Here is a 19626-nt window from a genome sequence, read left to right as displayed (position 1 = left end):
AAATTGCTTAGTAATAAAGTCGTTTATGTCAAAGATCTCGTCTGCTTTTATAGTAAAGTACATTGGACACGTTTGTGTTTCACCGTTCACTAAAGTTCTTTCGTATTCGCATTCCAAAGAGAGATATCCTTTACTATTTTTAACATTTTCTTGAAATTTTTCTATTAAACTTTTAATTTCTGGCCTCATAATTGATAGATATTTGTAAATTGACATGGAATTGTCGTTCAAGTTTGTTAAAATGTATTGCTTGAAAAGACCGTGTATTGAGGATAAAACTTCTACATCAATGATATTTTCGGATTTTACTTTAAGAGTTTTATCAATTTCTTCGATCATTTCAGACTTAGTTTTATCGTTTGTTTCAATGGACAATTTCTCAGCGATTGATTGAATTTTTTCATCTTTAAATAGATTGAGATCTTTTTTAATTTCCTTAAAATTTTTCTTTAGTTCACGCAATTTTTCTATATTGTACATCTTTTCATGATCGACAATTTGATTTTCTTTAGCCCAATTCCTCAAATAATTTAGTTCTTTCTCATAAAGTTCTTTATTTTTTAGATGATTTTTTGACTTATAATGTCGGTTAAAATGATGTTCGAAAACATCTTTTTTGCAGTACGGGCAGGATATCTTTTTCCTCTCCATTTAAATAGGGAAAATTTGAATGTGCCAAGTTTTACTATTTAGTGAAATATCTTTTTATTAAGCTGAAAAATAGCAATAATTCAGTAGATTTCTAAGGATTTTTATCAAAATTTGATAAAAATCAGCACAATTTATGGTTAAACAGCCTTTGATTCTTCTATTTAAAGAAGAAAAATTTGTTTAACTAACACTTTGAAAAGTGGAGAATTTTACTAGAATTTTACACAAATTGTAGTAAAACAGCTGTAGATTCTTCTATTTATTATAGAAAAATCTGTAAACTAAGACTTAAAATTATTGAAAAAATAGTATAGTTATAGTAATAAAAGTACTTTTATTACTATATTGGTTTGTAGGGGGTAATTTAAATTCTATAATACTATTTTTTCAATATTTTTTTCTTTAACTTTTCTAAGATTTTTCATTAAGATTTTAATATATTTACAACAGAATTTTCGAGAAATATCGTTCACATTATCAACTGTAAAGCTAAAAATTCGCAATAATTAGAGAAATTCAGTAGATTTTCAGGATTTTTCAAAAAACTCTAGTATATGCACCTTAAGAGCTGTGGTTTTGACCCTAAAAAACCGTGTTTTTAGGGTCAAAACCCCGGTTTTTTTTGTGTATTTTGGAAGTATAGTTTTGATTTTTCACCTTAAAAGTGTAGAAGTATTAATTTTTTTCTATGTAAATGGCGCTGTTACAAGAGTTGAATAAGGTTGGTGATTTAAAGTACAAAGAATACAAGAGATTAATAGAATTAGAAGAAAATAAGAAATACAAAATTTTGAATCTGGAGAAAATGAAAGATAAATTCGGGTTTACAATAATTGCCGAGTTGGAAGATTATAAAGTACACTTACCGAACAGATTTTTGACTGTTTTGGATGAAAAAAAGATTAAAGAATTGAATAAAAATGAAAAATTACACTTGGTTGTTACTGGAAAGAAGACTATTAAAGATAAAGACTGTGTTACAATTAACTTTGTAGAATAAAGATTTTTCATTAATATTTCTGGATTTTTTCATTAAAACAGCTTATAAATGTAGAAGCCTACAATGAACAGTAAAACAGCTATAGATTCGGTTATTTTCCATTCGTGGTTTCCTGTTAGATTTCTTAGATTTGTTTATGGTTCAATGGACAGTATTTTACATTGATTTTCTGACTGTCCCAAAAGTGAGCCAGAATCGGCATATTCATATCTACTTATATATATATATATATATATATATATATATATAATGAACTAAGATGATTCAGTTTCAAAGCTATTAAAGTCATAAATCTTTGTTTTAGGATTTTGTCTAATCAATCGTTAGGCATCCTGTAACTCGTCTAACAATCCAACTGGCTTCAAAACAGTTTAGTTAATGTTCATCTTAAACTTACATCAGGAATTTAGTTACACTTGAGTTCGTGATCTTCTTTCACGCAACATGGCTTCCCCTTCGGTCCAACTTCCATAATCGTTACAAACATTATACGGAGGTGTAAATGCCAGAAGAAAGCGTAAAGAACAACATGATATAAAATTTTTTTATCTCAAATCTAAATCAACATATACAATGGAAAGTTACCAAACAGTATAGCAATCTTAAATCTAAACGTTTTTGAATATGTCTATAAACATTTGGATTGTGTCATCAAGGTATATAATTTTTCCAGCAGACAATATTTACTTAAGTTTGGACATTACATTCAAGACTTGGAAACATTTATAATTAATGTTTATACTTATATTGTTTACACTTTGGCCAAAAAAAGTGTGAGCTATTTATGAGTGTAATTGAGCTTATTGAGCTTTGAGCCTTGCTCTAGCGGATGACACATCTTGCAATACATAAGCTAATGTTTGTATAAAGGTTGGGACACACATAACCGCACCGCGCCCGACACGTCAGTCGGCCGTATGCTGGCCGTCATACGGTGAAAGAATTGCAGCGCAGTTTTCAACCTGCAAGTCCACACATGTCCGCACCGACACCAGACCGTCGTGGCCGCACCGTCACCGATATGTTTAGTTTGAATTTTGACGGGCACGGTGCGGTCTACGAGCGGCATCATATGTTGTTTACTGTTGCGTTCTTCTTTTTAAAACTATTTAAGTAGTCTACACGTTCTATTTTAGTGAATTATTTAGTATAGCCTACTAACGCTACATCCTGTGTTCGCGTACAAAATCATATTTATTATTAAAAGTGTTACATTTTCTTACCTTAGAGTAAACTAGTCATATTTTCTTATTGTGCAATCTCACTGATAACAAACTGAATATTACAAATAAATATTATTACCAGTGCTTAGTAATAAATAATACTATAACATAATGTATTTAAAATAGCAGTAAATAACAAATACAAAAAAAATGTTTTCTACTTACTTTATTTCTAATTTATTTACTTAGAGTAATAAAATATAAAAAAGTAGGTTACATCCTTTTAAATTTTTCTTTCTTTTTTTAAACTAATAATTAGGCCAATAGATTTACAAAATAAGGGAAATGTAGGTACCCCATAAGAGGCTGTGCCTGTGTTGGGGATACTATATACAAAAAGGGTACAAAATAAAAATAGCGGAATCGAGCAAGAATAAAATGATAAAAATGAGTTATTGTAGCTTATGTAGTAAATAATGTAATATTACGTTTCAAAGTTTAAATTTAGTATAACTAGTGTGATGTATTAAACAAAAAGGATTTATGCATGATTTACAATTAATTCAAATATTAGGCTTTACACATGTAACGTTAAATATTATATTATAAATAATTATTTTATAATGCTCTAACGTGTCTATTTAAATATTATTATAACTTAGCAGACAAGACTAACCATACACTAATTTATTATCTTAAACATATACTCAATACTATTTTGACCGATCAACCATAGGCTACTCTAATTTTTTTAGAAAATATATTTATGTTTCTACTATTTTTGACTAATTCTGGCAATAAATTATTTGTCCTCGGAGCTATAAAAGAAAAACATTTGGTAAAATCTGTTTTTTTGTATGTTCTCCAGTATATATATTACAAATATTTACTATGTTTTACAAATTATTATAAACGGGCTTGCAACATGGCAAACTCTATAGCTTTCGGGTTTAATACAAAAAACACCAAATATACTGTTTATAGTGTATTTGACCAAAATTCACTGCAATGAAACACAATGAACAAGAATTATAGGGATAAAAATATAACCAAGATAAAGATATTTACAAATTTTATATACTAGCTGATTGTACAAAGCTTTACTGTAGCATTGCAATATTACATTCACCACAGCGATTAATAAAAATAACAACAATGAAATTAACAATTATCTTAAGCAATACTTAATCTTCCGAATATTTTTTAAGTATCTGTCACTTCGAATTCAAATGAAACATGCTCTAGTACAAACAGTGAGATTGTTGCGCTCGGACTGCATACGGACATGTGTGGCATCACGGTAACCGAGCCGAGCCCGCACCGATACTCGGCCGACTCACATGTCGGGCACGGTGCGGTTATATGTGTCCCAACCTTTAGACGTTACCGTATACCACCACAAGAAGTTACAAGGAACAAAGTTTTCCGTAATTTCTTTTTTTAACGTAATTATTATGCATCAAAATAGGAATACTCCACAACAAGTTAGGTTGCATGAAAGACTGCCTATGGCTTATTTAATTTAAATAGTTGTATTATTATTTTACACGTTAAAGTTTTATATGATTGCATATCATTGTGTTTAAAGTGTATTATTTCATTGTAGTGAAACGTATTACCATAAAATTCTACATTTTGTATAAACATAAATTAAACTTCATGAAAACTTTCAAGTAAAAATGTCACTTTGCAGATTTATTAACTTAGCTTTATACATTTTGTATCATAAAAAATACCAAACGTCTGAAAGCCTATTATCCCATCAAACTGTTTATGATTAGTAACAAGTTTGAAATAAAGAAAATAATAATTCATAAAAGTTATCATTTGTATTATAACTGTTATAAATAGTGATATTAAGACATCAATTACTTTGCTAAAGAAGTTTCCAAATCCATTATTTAAACAATTAATATTCTATACCTATTTGTGCTTAATATATCAGTAATACAATATTATTAAACATTTGTAACTAAAAACTGATGTACATTTTTTAATTATGCATTTTTTAATCACTTTCTTAAAGTAAAATATACCATAAAAATAACAGTTTTGTTTAAATTTTCTAAAATTCTCACATATATTTATACGTACATTTTAATACGTAGTATATCCCACAAGATAGGTTTTTTATACTTATACGAATACACCATATAAGAAAAACCATGAGATGTTCGATAAATATTCAACATCTATGTTCTCACCAACACTTGCTTTGATTTCACATACTGACTTATATTGAAGTATATTGAGTAGAACAGGCAATAGCTGGCTATAATTTTCTTTCTGACTACGAAACTCACTTGCTGCCGGCTATAATGTCAGCCATAATAGTACGTCAAGCGCTGACAATTCTTTAAGAAAACCTTACCACTACCCTTTTCATGTCGCTTATTTTCATTACCTTTAGTTCCTAGAAATTTTACTTTTTTGTTCCTTTTAAGGCCTTCATTTCAGGTATTGGAAAAATTACTTAAAGTATGAATTATTTTGAAAACCAATAGGATATATAAAAGATGGCATTTTGTTCCTATATAATGTTTCAGGATAAGCGATAAGCGGCATAATTAAATATTTCATTGTTTTAATGATATATTAAATACTACAAAAAAGTATTCCACTCACCTTTTACGAAATCTATTAATATACTGTTAAGTCTAATACTAATACTTATCTTAGTTTGCATTCCATAGCATAAAAAAATAGGATTATAGTAATTCAATTTTATATTTAAATACTTTAGACTCTCACCAGGTTCGGTTTCGCAGGACAACTGCCGGAATAAGGACATTACTACGAGAAACAAAAACATGGCGCTACATCATCCTGGGAGGTTTTTAGGACCTGAAACAAACAAAAGAGTCTTATATAAAAATACGTAAGTTCGATTAATTTCTTTAGAATTAAAAATAATATTTCAATGTATAGTAAGGGATTTAATTCACTTATTAATAATGTTTTATTAATTGCTGGGAATTATGAATTACAACATTATTAGTGAATATCTATTTGAACATGAGGAAGTATGCTGATGCTGTCTGAAAAGCACATAATTTCAACAGGATAAAATATTATTACCAACCTTTTTTGTATCTTCTAAAACAGTTAAATATCTTCTCTTCATAATCATATACTGATAAGTTTAACAAATTATAATAATTCCTTATCATTGCGTACAAGTTTGCTATACTGACTTTATCGAAAATGGTGAAAGTGGAAAACTGTCACTTCCATTATAAAAGTAGTTCAGTGAAAGAATATATATTAATATTCCAAAAATGTTTTTATTTAACCATTAACAAACGAGAGCCATATCATCTTAATTGCTAGTGTATACAATACTGTCTGGAAATTACTTAAAAATTTAATAAATTTCTAATAACTGTAAGTTGTTGCATGTTTGCTCAAAGTAACCTTACCAATGACTATCATTATGTCTAAAAATATAAATAAATCGAGAGTAACATCAGAGTAATTAGATTAGGAATTTAAATTTTCACGAAGAAACGGAGTTGGGAGAACTTTAGTATTATACGGTTTTCCGTTGATGATATAAGAATTACTAAGTACGATGGAATTCGTAAAAGTTATTAAAGGTTAAATGTTGTTGAACTTAAAGTATAATTTTGTTCCCATAAAGTTATCAATAAAGTAATAGATATAAATTAAAAAGAAAAAGGAATCCTTACGATAGTCCAATTAGGTTTTACGTGTTAACAACTGAAAGTAGTGCACTCAACATTGCTCAGCCTTTGTGGCGAAGTCAATCTTTCTTATTTATTTGGTGGTCTAATTGTGTCATAACTTTGTTTGAAACGTTCTTATTTTTTCAATCAATGTTGATAGATCAATTCTAGTTATTAACACAGAATTTCTTCTTAATTAGTTAAACAAAAGATAACCAAAATATAAGGTATTGAAGCCTCTCAGGAATGATTCGTATTGTTTATTATTCTTATTAATATATGATGAGTTATAATAAATATGTTGATACATTATTAGGTAAAGTTTGGCCGCAGATGCTCACGTATACGCTGTAACTCAAGGTTTCCTAATTTCGTGATGTATGTTAACTGAACTATTTGCGAAGTAACGGGGCTCGTTAATTTTGTTCTCAGGTTACAAAGGAAAAGTAAGTGAACCGCTGGAATCCGCTAAAGGATTGTGACCTATTATTTTTCTCAAGGTAAAATTGCTGTGGAATTGTCTCCGGATTTTCACTTTGTTCATCTTCAATATTATTATTAGTGCTTTTTTTTTTAGTATATTCAGTGCTCATACACCTTTTATTATTTTTGAGTTTACTAATTAAATTACATACCACATGTGGCGCAACAATTTTGGATAAGACTCCATGTAAGTATTTAGTTAAATCTTTTGATAAGTGAATATACGTACAAGAGAAAATGCATAATTGCCGTTTTAAATACATTTAACACATATTTCAAGAAAATTTAAACGTAACTATTATAATCATGTAAAGAGAGCCCATGAGTACCTTAATTGTATCTAATTTCTAGTAATTAGCTGAACGTTACCAAAGCCTATTACTATACTGGAAAACTTTCATTTCTATATGATTATCTGTGCGTCCGTCTTTTATATTATATATGAATGAATGAATCTGAGTTTTGGGCTTCTCCATTTTTCTTCTTCAGCTACTCTAAATGTGCTCTTCCAGGACGTGAAAGGACACAAATTATGCTATGTGGATCCACATTAAAATGTTTATTTCATAAGGATAATCCCAGAATTGTATAGAATAAGCTAACTAGTATTAAATCATAATGTTGCCATCTATTATAAATAAAAAAACACTAAATAACTATTATTCTATCGAAGGTGATATTTACAAATGCGAGTAAATAGTATTGGTTCCTTGTAAGGTGTAGTGTTCCTTGGTTCTATCAACTTTCAAATATATTGTCTCTATTAACATTATATCAATTATCTTTTATTAAGAGTATTTGTGAGTGACATCGTGGGATAAAAACAAGCCTTTTTGTTTATTTATTTAACTTGGTAATTTAATATTTCGTAAAATCTGTTGATTACTATTTCTATGATTGAGTAACAACCATTTAAACAACGCCACAAGCTTTGGAATTGATAATAATAATAGGATTACAGTTGGCTATGATAATAAGCTGAAGCCATGACACGATGGTTTTCATTGGCTCAGTACTAAATATAGTGAGTCAGCTGACACCTGTACTATATTAGTGGATAATTCTACTTATACTCTTGGTGAATTTTCTTGACTTGCCCCTTTCAAATGTTTAACAACTAGCAACGCCTTACAAGCATGTCGTCATCGCATATTATTTACTGCTAACAGATTGTGCTACTCATGTTATCTATTAGTTTTTTTACGTTTAAATCATTTACATAATAATATTTTTGCTATTTTAGGCTATTTTTAGTTTTTTTGTAAATAAGTAATAAGGATCTAAAATTAATTTACCAAATAGCGATTATAAGCTATTTTTTACATTTAAAAAGCTTTTCATACATAGTTTTAAATGTGACTTATACAATTGTTTCACGGTCGTCTTCTAAAACATTAATTGATCATGTATAGGTAATATAATAAATATAATTGGTAAAATATGTTATTCCTAATTCTAATAAAAACAAAATCAGCAGGAGCCTTAACTGCATTCTTGTTTTTAAATACTTCATCCTTTATTAAGTAATGAATCTCAGAGACATTACTTGATATTACAGTATATTATAAGATTACATACGCTTTGCCGAACATGAATAATATTACACCACTTACAAATACAGATCTTGACAGAGGCGTAGTTGAAACCGCAGCCTCTCCTCTCGGTTAATTAAACTCGAAGTCTGTAACATATTTTACACTTGGCTTATTAACAGAATATATCCCACTGCTGAGCCCTGGTAACTATGTAAATTCCCGAATTGTTATTAAATTATGTGGCTCGGATATCAAACGATTACAATATATATATTTATAATTTTACATTTATCAGTGCAAGTAACACTGTTTTAAGTCCTTAGTTCATTGCATGAAACATTAATAAAGTCATGTTGATAACTGTTTTGTGTTCAGAAATTTATGTTTGAAAAAATCTTGCTTTACAATATATTTCTATTCAAAATAGAGATGACATTTACAGAAGTAATAACACGTGCTATTTAAATTTAAGTATTTTTTTTACATTACGTATCCGTACAATGATAATACTCATTATATGCTATGAAGTGAGATATATTAAATTACTTAGAAGCAGTTATAATAAATACATTTCCTTGTACCTCAATGCTTAACTTAAGCATTAGTTGTACAACAATGTAAAAAATTAAATATGGGAGATGTTTGGCGTGAAAAATTCCAATACTTGAATTCTTTCACACGTATTTTAAATATTTAATATATATATATATATATATATATATATATATATACAGGAAAAATTGTTGGATCCATTTATGACTTTTTAGCATATATCCAAACATGATTTAATTTTTGTCAAAAGAAGGTGACAAATGTATTTCCTTGTTAAAAGTTTTCAATTATTAAGCAGAATTTAAATTTCTTGCACACTATTTAGGATAATAATGGTAGGTAACATTGCTTTTGAGACATAATAAAAGGTACTTGCCTAAAAGCTAATTAATACACTCAACTGGCGCCTCCATCGCATACGTAACAGCAATTAGCAATTAGTAAACTACACCAATTAGTTATTGTGTAATTAATTCATACCATACGCGTAAACCTATACACTCGACGAATGCCATAATTCATTAGGCAATGATTTAATTTTCTTCAAGGACTTTATATATCTTCTTAGGAATAATAGTTACAAATGTAGTCTAATAAAGTTATTGAGGAAAAAAACAAAATATTTTACAGGAAATAAAATATTTTTTACCCCACAAAATATTGATGTCTCTAAATTCAACTATAATCATGGAGTTGATAAGCTCTCGACACTAGGAGTTGTCAAAATATTTTCAACACCCGACATTGATTGTCAATAGTATTTATTTAAATTTACATATATTCTTTTAGAGTTGTAAAAACAGTGTTTGTAATGAAGTAGTTGTAATAACTGTTGAAAAAGTAGTTTCAAACTATCTTAAAGTACTTATGTAATAAAAAGATTGCAGAAGAAAACACAAAAAGAATTAATGATAATATTTTATCATCAATATAGCACTTAAATTAACAGCCAAGCATAAATTGGACGTTACGAATTCGAATGCTACATAATGCTAGCCGTATATCATCATAAAAGGTGGAGTATTAACATTTCTCTTGCAATGTCCATTAAATAATTTAATAGTATCTAATAATAATAAGAACAAATGCTTTTAGTAAGGCACAGGCAATTTCATATTGTTAGTTTTCCGATCGCCTAATCATATGAGAATACATCAATATGCTAAGTAACATACATAGCTTGTTTGAAGTTTATACATTTGTCCAATTTAAACATTAATTTTGATTTATAAAACCTAAAAGCCCTGGAAAACTGAGCGCCATTGGATTGTATTTAATAAGACATTCCATACTTATTTACTTCAGACTAGTTGTGTGGTTATTGTTAATATATATTTAAGTACAACCAAATATTGGATCTTTACTATCTTTTTTAAAATTTATCTGTTAAATTGATATTTTTAGTCTTTAGTATATACAAATACAAATTTTACCTACGTATTAATCAGGTAATTTTTAAAAACCTGGTTTGTTCAGATTATTGATACACTGCAGCTGTAAATTTTTTAAATATTAAATACAGGGAGTACGTTGTTATTTTATTTAGAGCTGTCAGTGTAATTTCATTAGTGTATATTCTTCCTTTAACTTAATAAGGACTTTTATATTTTTTTATTTTATTTTCTAGATATCAAACATATCAATTGGTTATGCAAACTGTTTAACGAATGTTAGTCGAGTGTATAATACGTTTAATATTTGTCAAAAGATTACAAAAATCCAGGCTTATGCATAACCCAAATATCAGGGTTATTGGCTGATTGGCAATAATTCCGTGCTTCTTTACCATGTGAATGGGGTGGATCCTAGCTGTAAACAGTTATATACCAATAAAATATATAAATAGATTTAACAATCCACTATACCCAAACCTTGCAATACTCATTTAAGGGACAATATAAGTCAAAAACATATATATATATATATATATATATATATATATATATATATATATATATATATATATATATATATATATGTATGTATGTATGTCTCAGAACCCTACTCCAGTCAGCTTTATTACTAATCTAGCCACATTTTTACTTATTTTATACCATGCGGAAGTTTCTTTTATCATTGAAAATATTGTACTACATATAATATATGAGCATATTTAAAAGCAAGTTAACAGATTAACATTTTTATTTTGGTCAAGAAACGTTTTACAAACAGAAGAATAACAGAGTCATTATATTTAATAAATATTTCTCCACACTATGGTGTTGGTTATATGCCAGGATAATAAAGCTAGTATAATATCTAGTTTAGTGCAGTGAAGATAATTATAACTTAGATTGGTTGTGGACATATTGTATCACAATCCTGTGTGCAATAACCCACCAACTGTTTAATATCCCTACCGTTTATGTATTAAAATTAAATTGATACCCTACGAAGTTTATATCTATAAATTACATAAATATCAATATTACAACACATTCTATGAACAATCATACGTTGAGGGCAGTTAAAATAAAAGCTGTTGTATTGGAATTCACAATATTAACATAGCCTCATTTATACAAATCCCTTTGTGCATGTTTTTCGCATATATTTTCTGCAATAATTATGTATAAATTAAATTTTAATTTGCCTATACAGAAAAGGTTAAATTAGCCGGAATTAAACGCTTTTTACAGAAGTAGATTTTAAAAATCTACTTTTTATATATTTTCTATGTCAGGACAACCAGGAAAATTTTAATTTGGTATTATATATTAGACGGGAACTGAATTTACATGATTAAATCGAAACGTTTATACATTTAGATGATAAAAAGACCGTAGATATAGTGTTTCTCAGTGAGAAGTATGAACATATATTTTCTTTATCTAACAACAAGAAAAAACTCTATCTATGGCACTAGACGTATTTGACTGAAGTAGGTTTCTGAGACATTTATATGTACATTATTTCTAGATCGGAGCATTAGCGGAAATAAACTCAGCTATGGCTCCAGAAATGAAATATATTCAAAACAGAAATGTAAGCTACTACACTCGCCAATCGTGTAGCATAAAACAATAACAATGATTTGAACTTTTGAATATTTTTACCACAGACCCTAAAATAATAAACATTATCTTGATATATGCTTACTTCTCTTTGAAAAGTTTATACCATATTACATTATAAAATACATCACAACTCTACATGGTCTTTTATTTTGAAACAGAGTGCGAAGCTGCATATAAATGCTATTGGTTTATTAAAGTGTTCATGCTATTTATTCGGAGATTTGAATTTTCAACATTTTGAAAATAGCGCCAGAGATCATCCCTCTGATTATCCGTGTGATAACTCTTGATATACAGGTCCCATTGAGATAAAGTTTATAACACGTTTATAAAGAAGTCAATTCCCATAGAAAATTTTATGGATAAAAAATTTCCAGGTTATTCCTTCTGTCTGCCTCTCATTAAATCTGATTGTCTGAGCGAGAACTTTTAAAAAACATAGGTCCGAAAGATTTAAATTTAGGTAGAATGTTTCCTTAGATAATCTTTAATTACAGCAATCTAGTTTTAATAGAGTATCACAATTGGAATAACATAAATACATGGACAATGAATTTAGTTCATTTTAACTTATCCTAATTACTATGCAAATCATGAATTTCATACCATAAACCAGTTAACAATGTACTTTTGTTTATAGTTTCAATCATTTCAGTCTAAAATTAATGTAAAATAGTGAATATACAGTTATATGAGTAGTTATTTGATCGACACAAACCTCCAAATTCCAACTGCGAGGAGATTAAGTCACAATATATTTGTGATTTTCAAATCATGCAAGCATTAAAAAGTAAAATATGATTTATATTTTTGTATTTATATAAAGGCAGACTATCAAAAAATATTTCTGAATTATGAGAATCTGATATTAAGAAGTTTGAATATTTTCAGTGTGTTCCCTATATTTACAGTGATATAGAGTTGTATATAGAGAACCTCACAAAGGGTATCAATGTCAAACCCCCGTTTTTTATCCTTAAATGAGTATTGCAAAGTTCGGATATAGTGTATTGTTAAACCTCTCTTGATATTTTATTGGTATAAAACAATTCACAACTTGGATCCACCCCATTCACATGGTAAAGAAGCACTGAATCCAAATGGCCAATTGATTGCCATAGCGTCCATTGAATATAACCAAGTGTTTTAATTGCATCGCTCCCCCCAAGCCGCGCTGGAGTGGTTGTGTTGCTGTGGTTGCCTCCCAACCCACCCCCTCCACAGACACAGCATGTTAGTCCAGTCAATGAAGGGAAAAATCGACGAATGTTACGAAAAAAATAGAGGCCAGGTGAATTTATACCCGTTGTTTGGGTCCCATTAGACGAGTATTTTCCTGAAATTACCAGCCCTTCCTCATGTGCTTTTTCCTCTAACTCTTTAAATATTTACTTATTTATTTTGAAACCTTCAGGGCAATAGTTTATCTCCAATTATATAAGCCCTATCGTAATATATATTTTTTATTCCACAATTCAAGTACTAAAATATATTTTACTATGCATTAAACTTAACTAGCAGTTTAATAAAACATTGAATATATTTTGCAGAATGTTTCACCTCTATGTGAAGGGGTAAGAAATGGTGTAGAAATATTTTCTAATAGCGTCCTAAACATGGTAGAAATTTACCCGTTTAGCAATTTTTCAAGTTTAACCCCTAAATCCCTTATTGATTGGGCTAACTTATACCAAAAAGGCTACCAAACTAGGAATAAATAGATTTTCCAGGATGAAAATAAAACAATTAGGTTGCATACGGTGGGACCATTCCATTTTTAAATTAGTCAATTTCAAACAAACAACATAAGTTAATTCATAAGTAAACATATACCTTTAGAGAAATCATAATATATTCATTTTAGTATTACAAAATATATTATTTTATTTCATATATACACTTCCATCTTACTGTATACCGTTTTATGATATTAAACTCAGTATCGAATACCCGAAAATCAAATAAAATTCAGAGTTTCAATAGTTTTAATTTTTTCTTGTTTTATTGTCTTCCTCCTTAACGAAGTGTTTTATATTTCCATATAAGTATTTAAATTAAATTTACTCAATAACATAGTAAGTTGAAATACAATTTTGTTTTCATTTTCCGTTAAATTTTAATTTCGCCTCTGCGTCCAATGATATTTAAATTAAAAAACAGTTAATGAGACACGAGGAATATAATTACGTCATGTAATATTGAAATTCAGTAAATTTATAGTAAAATAAAATTTGTACATTGTTCCTCTTTATGGTTTGTTTAGAAGGCTGCCTTATTTACTACTAAATACATTATTTGCTAACATTAAGGAAAACGTCTCCTATAGAATGTTATATTTATTATACTCATTGCATTAAATAATAGATTAAAAGTCATAAAAACATCACATTTATGTAATGACCATTGTAATGAGTACAAAAAATTGAGTAAAATAGTAACATACTATCAAAGTATATATGTTGACACTAGGTTGAATTGTTTATGAAAATAGTTATAAATAGTACACAGCTAAGTCATTTGACAATACTTGACTAAATATTGCCACGATACATTGTTGAACCTATAAGTTATTATAAGAAGTTATTAAAGAAGAGAACCTTGCTGTTAAGAGTCGAATTTGTGACGGAAATGCTCACATGCATTGTAACTAAAAGTGTTCGTAATTCCATGATGAAAGTTTACTAAGCCGTTTCAAACATAACAGGACTTCGTAACAGGAGTTGGTCTGGAATTTTCTGTAGATACTTGTACATATATATTTTTTGAGCAAATTCACCCGGCAAGTGAGAGATCCGAGTTCGAGTCCCGGAGGAGCAAGTACTTTTTGTGAATCATTGTTTATTGAACAAATTTACATAAATATACATAATAAAATTAGAATAAAAATATGTATTGTTTAAACTACATTTTACAGTAGAATTCGTATATATGCAGAATTATATAATTACCAAAAATATTAATATTAACCCAAACTTACCCTTTTTACTTTGCCAAAATCTTGTTAAAAATTAAAACTTTATTTTTGGTTTATGAAACACTCTTTGAATATTATTCATAGTGGTAAATAATTGTTTATATATATATATATATATATATATATATATATATATATATATATTAAATAAAATAACAAGATAAAACAAACAAATCTGTATTTCTCAACTACATATTGCAGTCAAATCGTATATATGCAGAATATATTTAATTTATCAAAATGTAATGTTAACCCAAACTTTTGCCTTGTTAACTAGCATAAAACATTATCTAGTAAAACGTTATTAAATTATAACAGTTAAATTTTAACCTTGATAAAATGATACACTCATTAGACAATGTAACTTATAAAGAATACGTATCACTAACAACCACGCCAGTTGTTTGTTAGCATTTGATTACTGAACTCCGTTCTTGTTAAACTTAGTTTTAAAGCTTGTTAGTGCCAGAAATTGTTTGGTTTGGATGTAGTCACCAAACAATTGAATTATTATCTGTAAATAATAAAAACAGTCCTCTTCACTTGTAAGAAAAAGTAGATATGTACGACAATTGAAATATCAATAGGAGGTATTTCCATAACCAGGATACCCACTAATGATTTATTCATTGTATTTTTACTACGCCTACAAAATACGGAGTTACTCAGATATTAAGGTATTTATGTGAGCATTTTCCTATGAAATGAGGTACCTAGGCAGTCAGTGAACTTAATTAACAAATTTTATACAGATGAAGAATTAGGAGTTCGTTTGACAGATGCTTACGTTTTGACAGTCGTAGGGTGAAAGATCGGGACGAAAAAAATATGCGCTGTAATAAATTTTTGTAGAAATGTTTTACCTTTTTTCACCATTTAATACACGCGTTCTTTGTAAATTTAACATTCTTTTGAAACTTCCGTGTAATATATATCTCAAAAACCATTCGAGGTTCATACAAAACTCTTGAAATAAAACACTAAAATCAATATAACTTTTCCATGGAGCTAAAGAGGGCTTCATGCACCAATTAAAATGTTTATGGGATCTCTCTTTCAAGAGATGTTTACAAATACGATGATAGAGTGAGATAGAAGACTACCCTTTAAACTTTCAACCCAAAACTCAACATTTAATTCTTCATGTGATAAATAGGGACCTATGTATCGAGTTAAAAGCCTGCAGGGCCTGTCTCTCCAGGGTTATTAACAGGGCAGCCTCATAAACTTTTGGCATATTAGCCACCGAATAAGGTTCTTCCTCATTTCCTAAAACTAGTAATGAGGTAATGAAAACTTAGATGAATGTTATATAAAATAAATTAATATTCATTAATTGTATAGTGAATAATCTTATACCAACAAGTTTTTTATTTATTGCTACATTGTATTTTAATTTTCTCAAGAAGAATTATATTATTTCAAATATTAAGTGTATAAATCAATTGTAAATAAATTATGATTCGTTTCAAAAGTATTAATTCAACCGAGGGAGACAAATCATCTAAATTTAAAGTCTTTAGTAACTTATAATAAAACTTATTATAGTGCATTAGGGATAAAAAGAGTAGATTCTGTATCAACTGGTGGCTCAGAGCAGGCATGTAGTAGAGCTACAGCTTCAGTGATTACGTTTATTTTCTGGTAAAGTTCAATATCCTAGTGGCCCAAAGGTCAACGGCAGAGTATAAGAAAAACGTGTGTTAATCTAAGGAAAATGTCCAAAAATACGAAAAACAATACAACGTTGGATTACTGGGGTTAAAGGACCCTAATAAAAGTAGAACAGCGCTGTCTTGTGTAAATTCAATTTTCTGTTCAACACGAACTTAAAGCGGAAAGTTTGTAAGATAAACTACACCACCTCACATTTAAAGCATGATTACCGTATTTATGGTCCTAGACTATCTCACACTGTTCTATATACTTTGTCTCTGTAATGTGTCCCTAAATGTCTTGTATTAAACAAAGGTCCTCAATATTAGAAGGTGACATAAATGTGAAATTATCTGAAATGTAATCAAAGATAAATTTACGTTCCTTCATCGAAAAACGATATTAAACTTGAGCTAAATTAAGACAAATTAAATGTGATAATACTTCATATTGTGTTATGGAATATATAATAGTATTACACAATGCATATACGTAATAAAATTTGGATAGCAATGAAGTAAGATAGCGAAAGTTTTTGATTTATAAATTTTCGAGATATAAAACAATGTTGTGTGTCACCAGATGGATTGATAATAGGATTGTGTGCAAATCAGTTTGCTAATCTATCTGTTTATTTGCCTTCCGAATAAATATTTTATTCAATATTCATTACAATTATCTGCTACTATGTTGTCTCTTAATAATGATACTCTTTCACAAACCTAATTAACGTTTTACTATTAATATACTACTAATTGCACTAAGTGGACGATTTGTCAATCTAAAACCTGATTGATTGTGAATAATCTATATAAGGCGGAGTCTAAAGCTAATCAACTTGAACTTAAAAATAATTTCCTATTACAAGGAGTACTAAGTAAAGGTCTTCACCCTTTTGATTAGAAGCACACAACCCACATTTAAGTGAATAGAACTATTTTTCTTTTCTTTTGGAATAAATTGTTAATTATTATTTATTTCACAACAATTAACCATATATAGGTTGCCTCTTTATACAGATACTCTTACATATGCCTAGTCAACATTTTAATATTTTAAAAATACAAATTTCATAATCCAAAATAAAACCTGATGGATTGTGAATTACTTACATAGGTCTTATCTATAACCCTCCTGGCAATGACTAACTACATCAATGAACAGAACATGTGTTGAAGGGCAATGGAGTGACATATTTATCCCACTAAATAAATGCGCTTGATGAATTTGATTCGTTGGATTGGGTGATTTCATACAAATCATAAAGGCTTAGCATAAAATGACACACTAAGTGCATTGCGTTGTTTTCTGGCACAGCTGAATCCTTTTGCGGTGTCCACGAACAGACGATAATACTTCTTCGTACTCTAAGAATGTAGCCAGACTCGAGCGCAAGGTTGATATTTATTATCGTATTGAATCAAAGTGTTATCTCTTAATAAAAATCTAGTAGAGATAGACACGTACTTTAAACGTATCAGACGTACTATTAAGCTCTTATAGTTTAGTAAGGAAAACCATGTTAAGCACTTTCATATTTGTTTTTCAAAGATGATTAAGAAGGGTTACAGCGTAATGTAATCTTCCTAATTAATTATTAAAAATATTGTTTGGAAGGAATACGCACAATTTGCCAAATAATATACAAATATTAAATAAAATTAAAAGGTATTTATCGCAGATTAAAAATTTATGTTACAGTTGAAATTTTGTTTACCAACAAAATGGAAAACACGATCTTTCCACCGATACGTAGAATAATAAAAACCATATATTATATATATATATATATATATATATATATATATATATATATATATATATATATTTATTTATTTATTTATTTATTTATTGATAGTCTAGTTTTTAATATATGTGCTTTAACTTATCTCTTTATGTGGAATTGAAAAATGAGAGAGTCTATTAAACTAACTATTAAGCTATTTTATTTTATTACTGAAAACAACGTTAAGCACTTTTACTTTTAGTTCAAGGAATATAGAATGACTTATTAAACATGCCTTGTAATACGCATTCAAATACATTTTACGTATGTTTGCTGGTCTAATTGCATATTCAAATCATAAAATTAAAAAGTTTTAAATTTACGTACGCAACTTATAAACTTCGTTCTTATGTATTATATTTTTAAATGGCATATCTCCCATCATTTTATACACAAAATTAAGATTTTAAGAGTTTGATATTTAATACCCTTCAAATGTAGTTAAAACAAGTGGCCACCAGTACAGCCGGGTTAAGAGCCAAAGTTAGGACGCAGATGCTCACGTACACGCTGTAACTCAAGAGTTCATAATTTCATGATGTAAGTTCACTAAACTGTTTTCAGGGTAAGTGGAGCTCGTTAACTTTGTTCAAAAGTTACAAAGGAATGATGAGAGAACCGCAGGAATTTCTAGAAAAGCAAAACGTTTTATTTTCACTAAATGAGTTATGGAAGTCTGTAGCTTCCAATTTTGTCAGCTCTTTGATACTTTTCTTTCAGGATTTATAAATTATATTGAATAGGTTCATCAATCAAAGTGACTTCGAGGATAATAACCATGTACTCGTAGTTGATTTCTATTATGCTTTTTTAGGTACATGTTAGATTATAAGAACCTTTGACCAAAAATCAGGCATATAAGTAATGATATTTTACTAAGGAGTATTATTATACTACCATTAAGATAAATTCACATCCTAATTGAATAGTGGTATATACAAAATATAACAAAGCGTCTCTAAATATAGCTATAAATTAGTCAATATACAAAGAGATGATCAATAAAAAAGTGTTATGTTTGAAGACATTTTATAAACATACTAACTTTAATAAATAATAATAAAACTCATTTGTGAGAAGGTGTTTCAATAAAATACCATGCCCATATAGCTAAAAAGATTTA

At 28.6% G+C, this 19626-nt stretch overlaps 1 protein-coding gene across 1 annotated transcript in view; it reads right to left on the bottom strand.

Annotated features, from left to right (window-relative positions):
• The window catches only part of LOC124366529 (zwei Ig domain protein zig-8-like), a 42707-nt gene that overhangs the window by 18467 nt on the left and 4614 nt on the right, over positions 1–19626 (bottom strand). The window contains exon 2 of the mRNA XM_046823120.1: positions 5566–5658. Within this exon, the coding sequence (XP_046679076.1) occupies positions 5566–5626 (61 nt within the window). The 5' untranslated portion in view covers positions 5627–5658. The remainder of the gene's footprint in view (positions 1–5565; positions 5659–19626) is intronic.

This window comes from Homalodisca vitripennis, chromosome 7 (genome assembly GCF_021130785.1).
Source record: "Homalodisca vitripennis isolate AUS2020 chromosome 7, UT_GWSS_2.1, whole genome shotgun sequence".
Classification (NCBI taxonomy): Eukaryota; Metazoa; Arthropoda; class Insecta; order Hemiptera; family Cicadellidae; genus Homalodisca; species Homalodisca vitripennis.
This window is presented reverse-complemented; position numbering and strand designations above follow the sequence as displayed.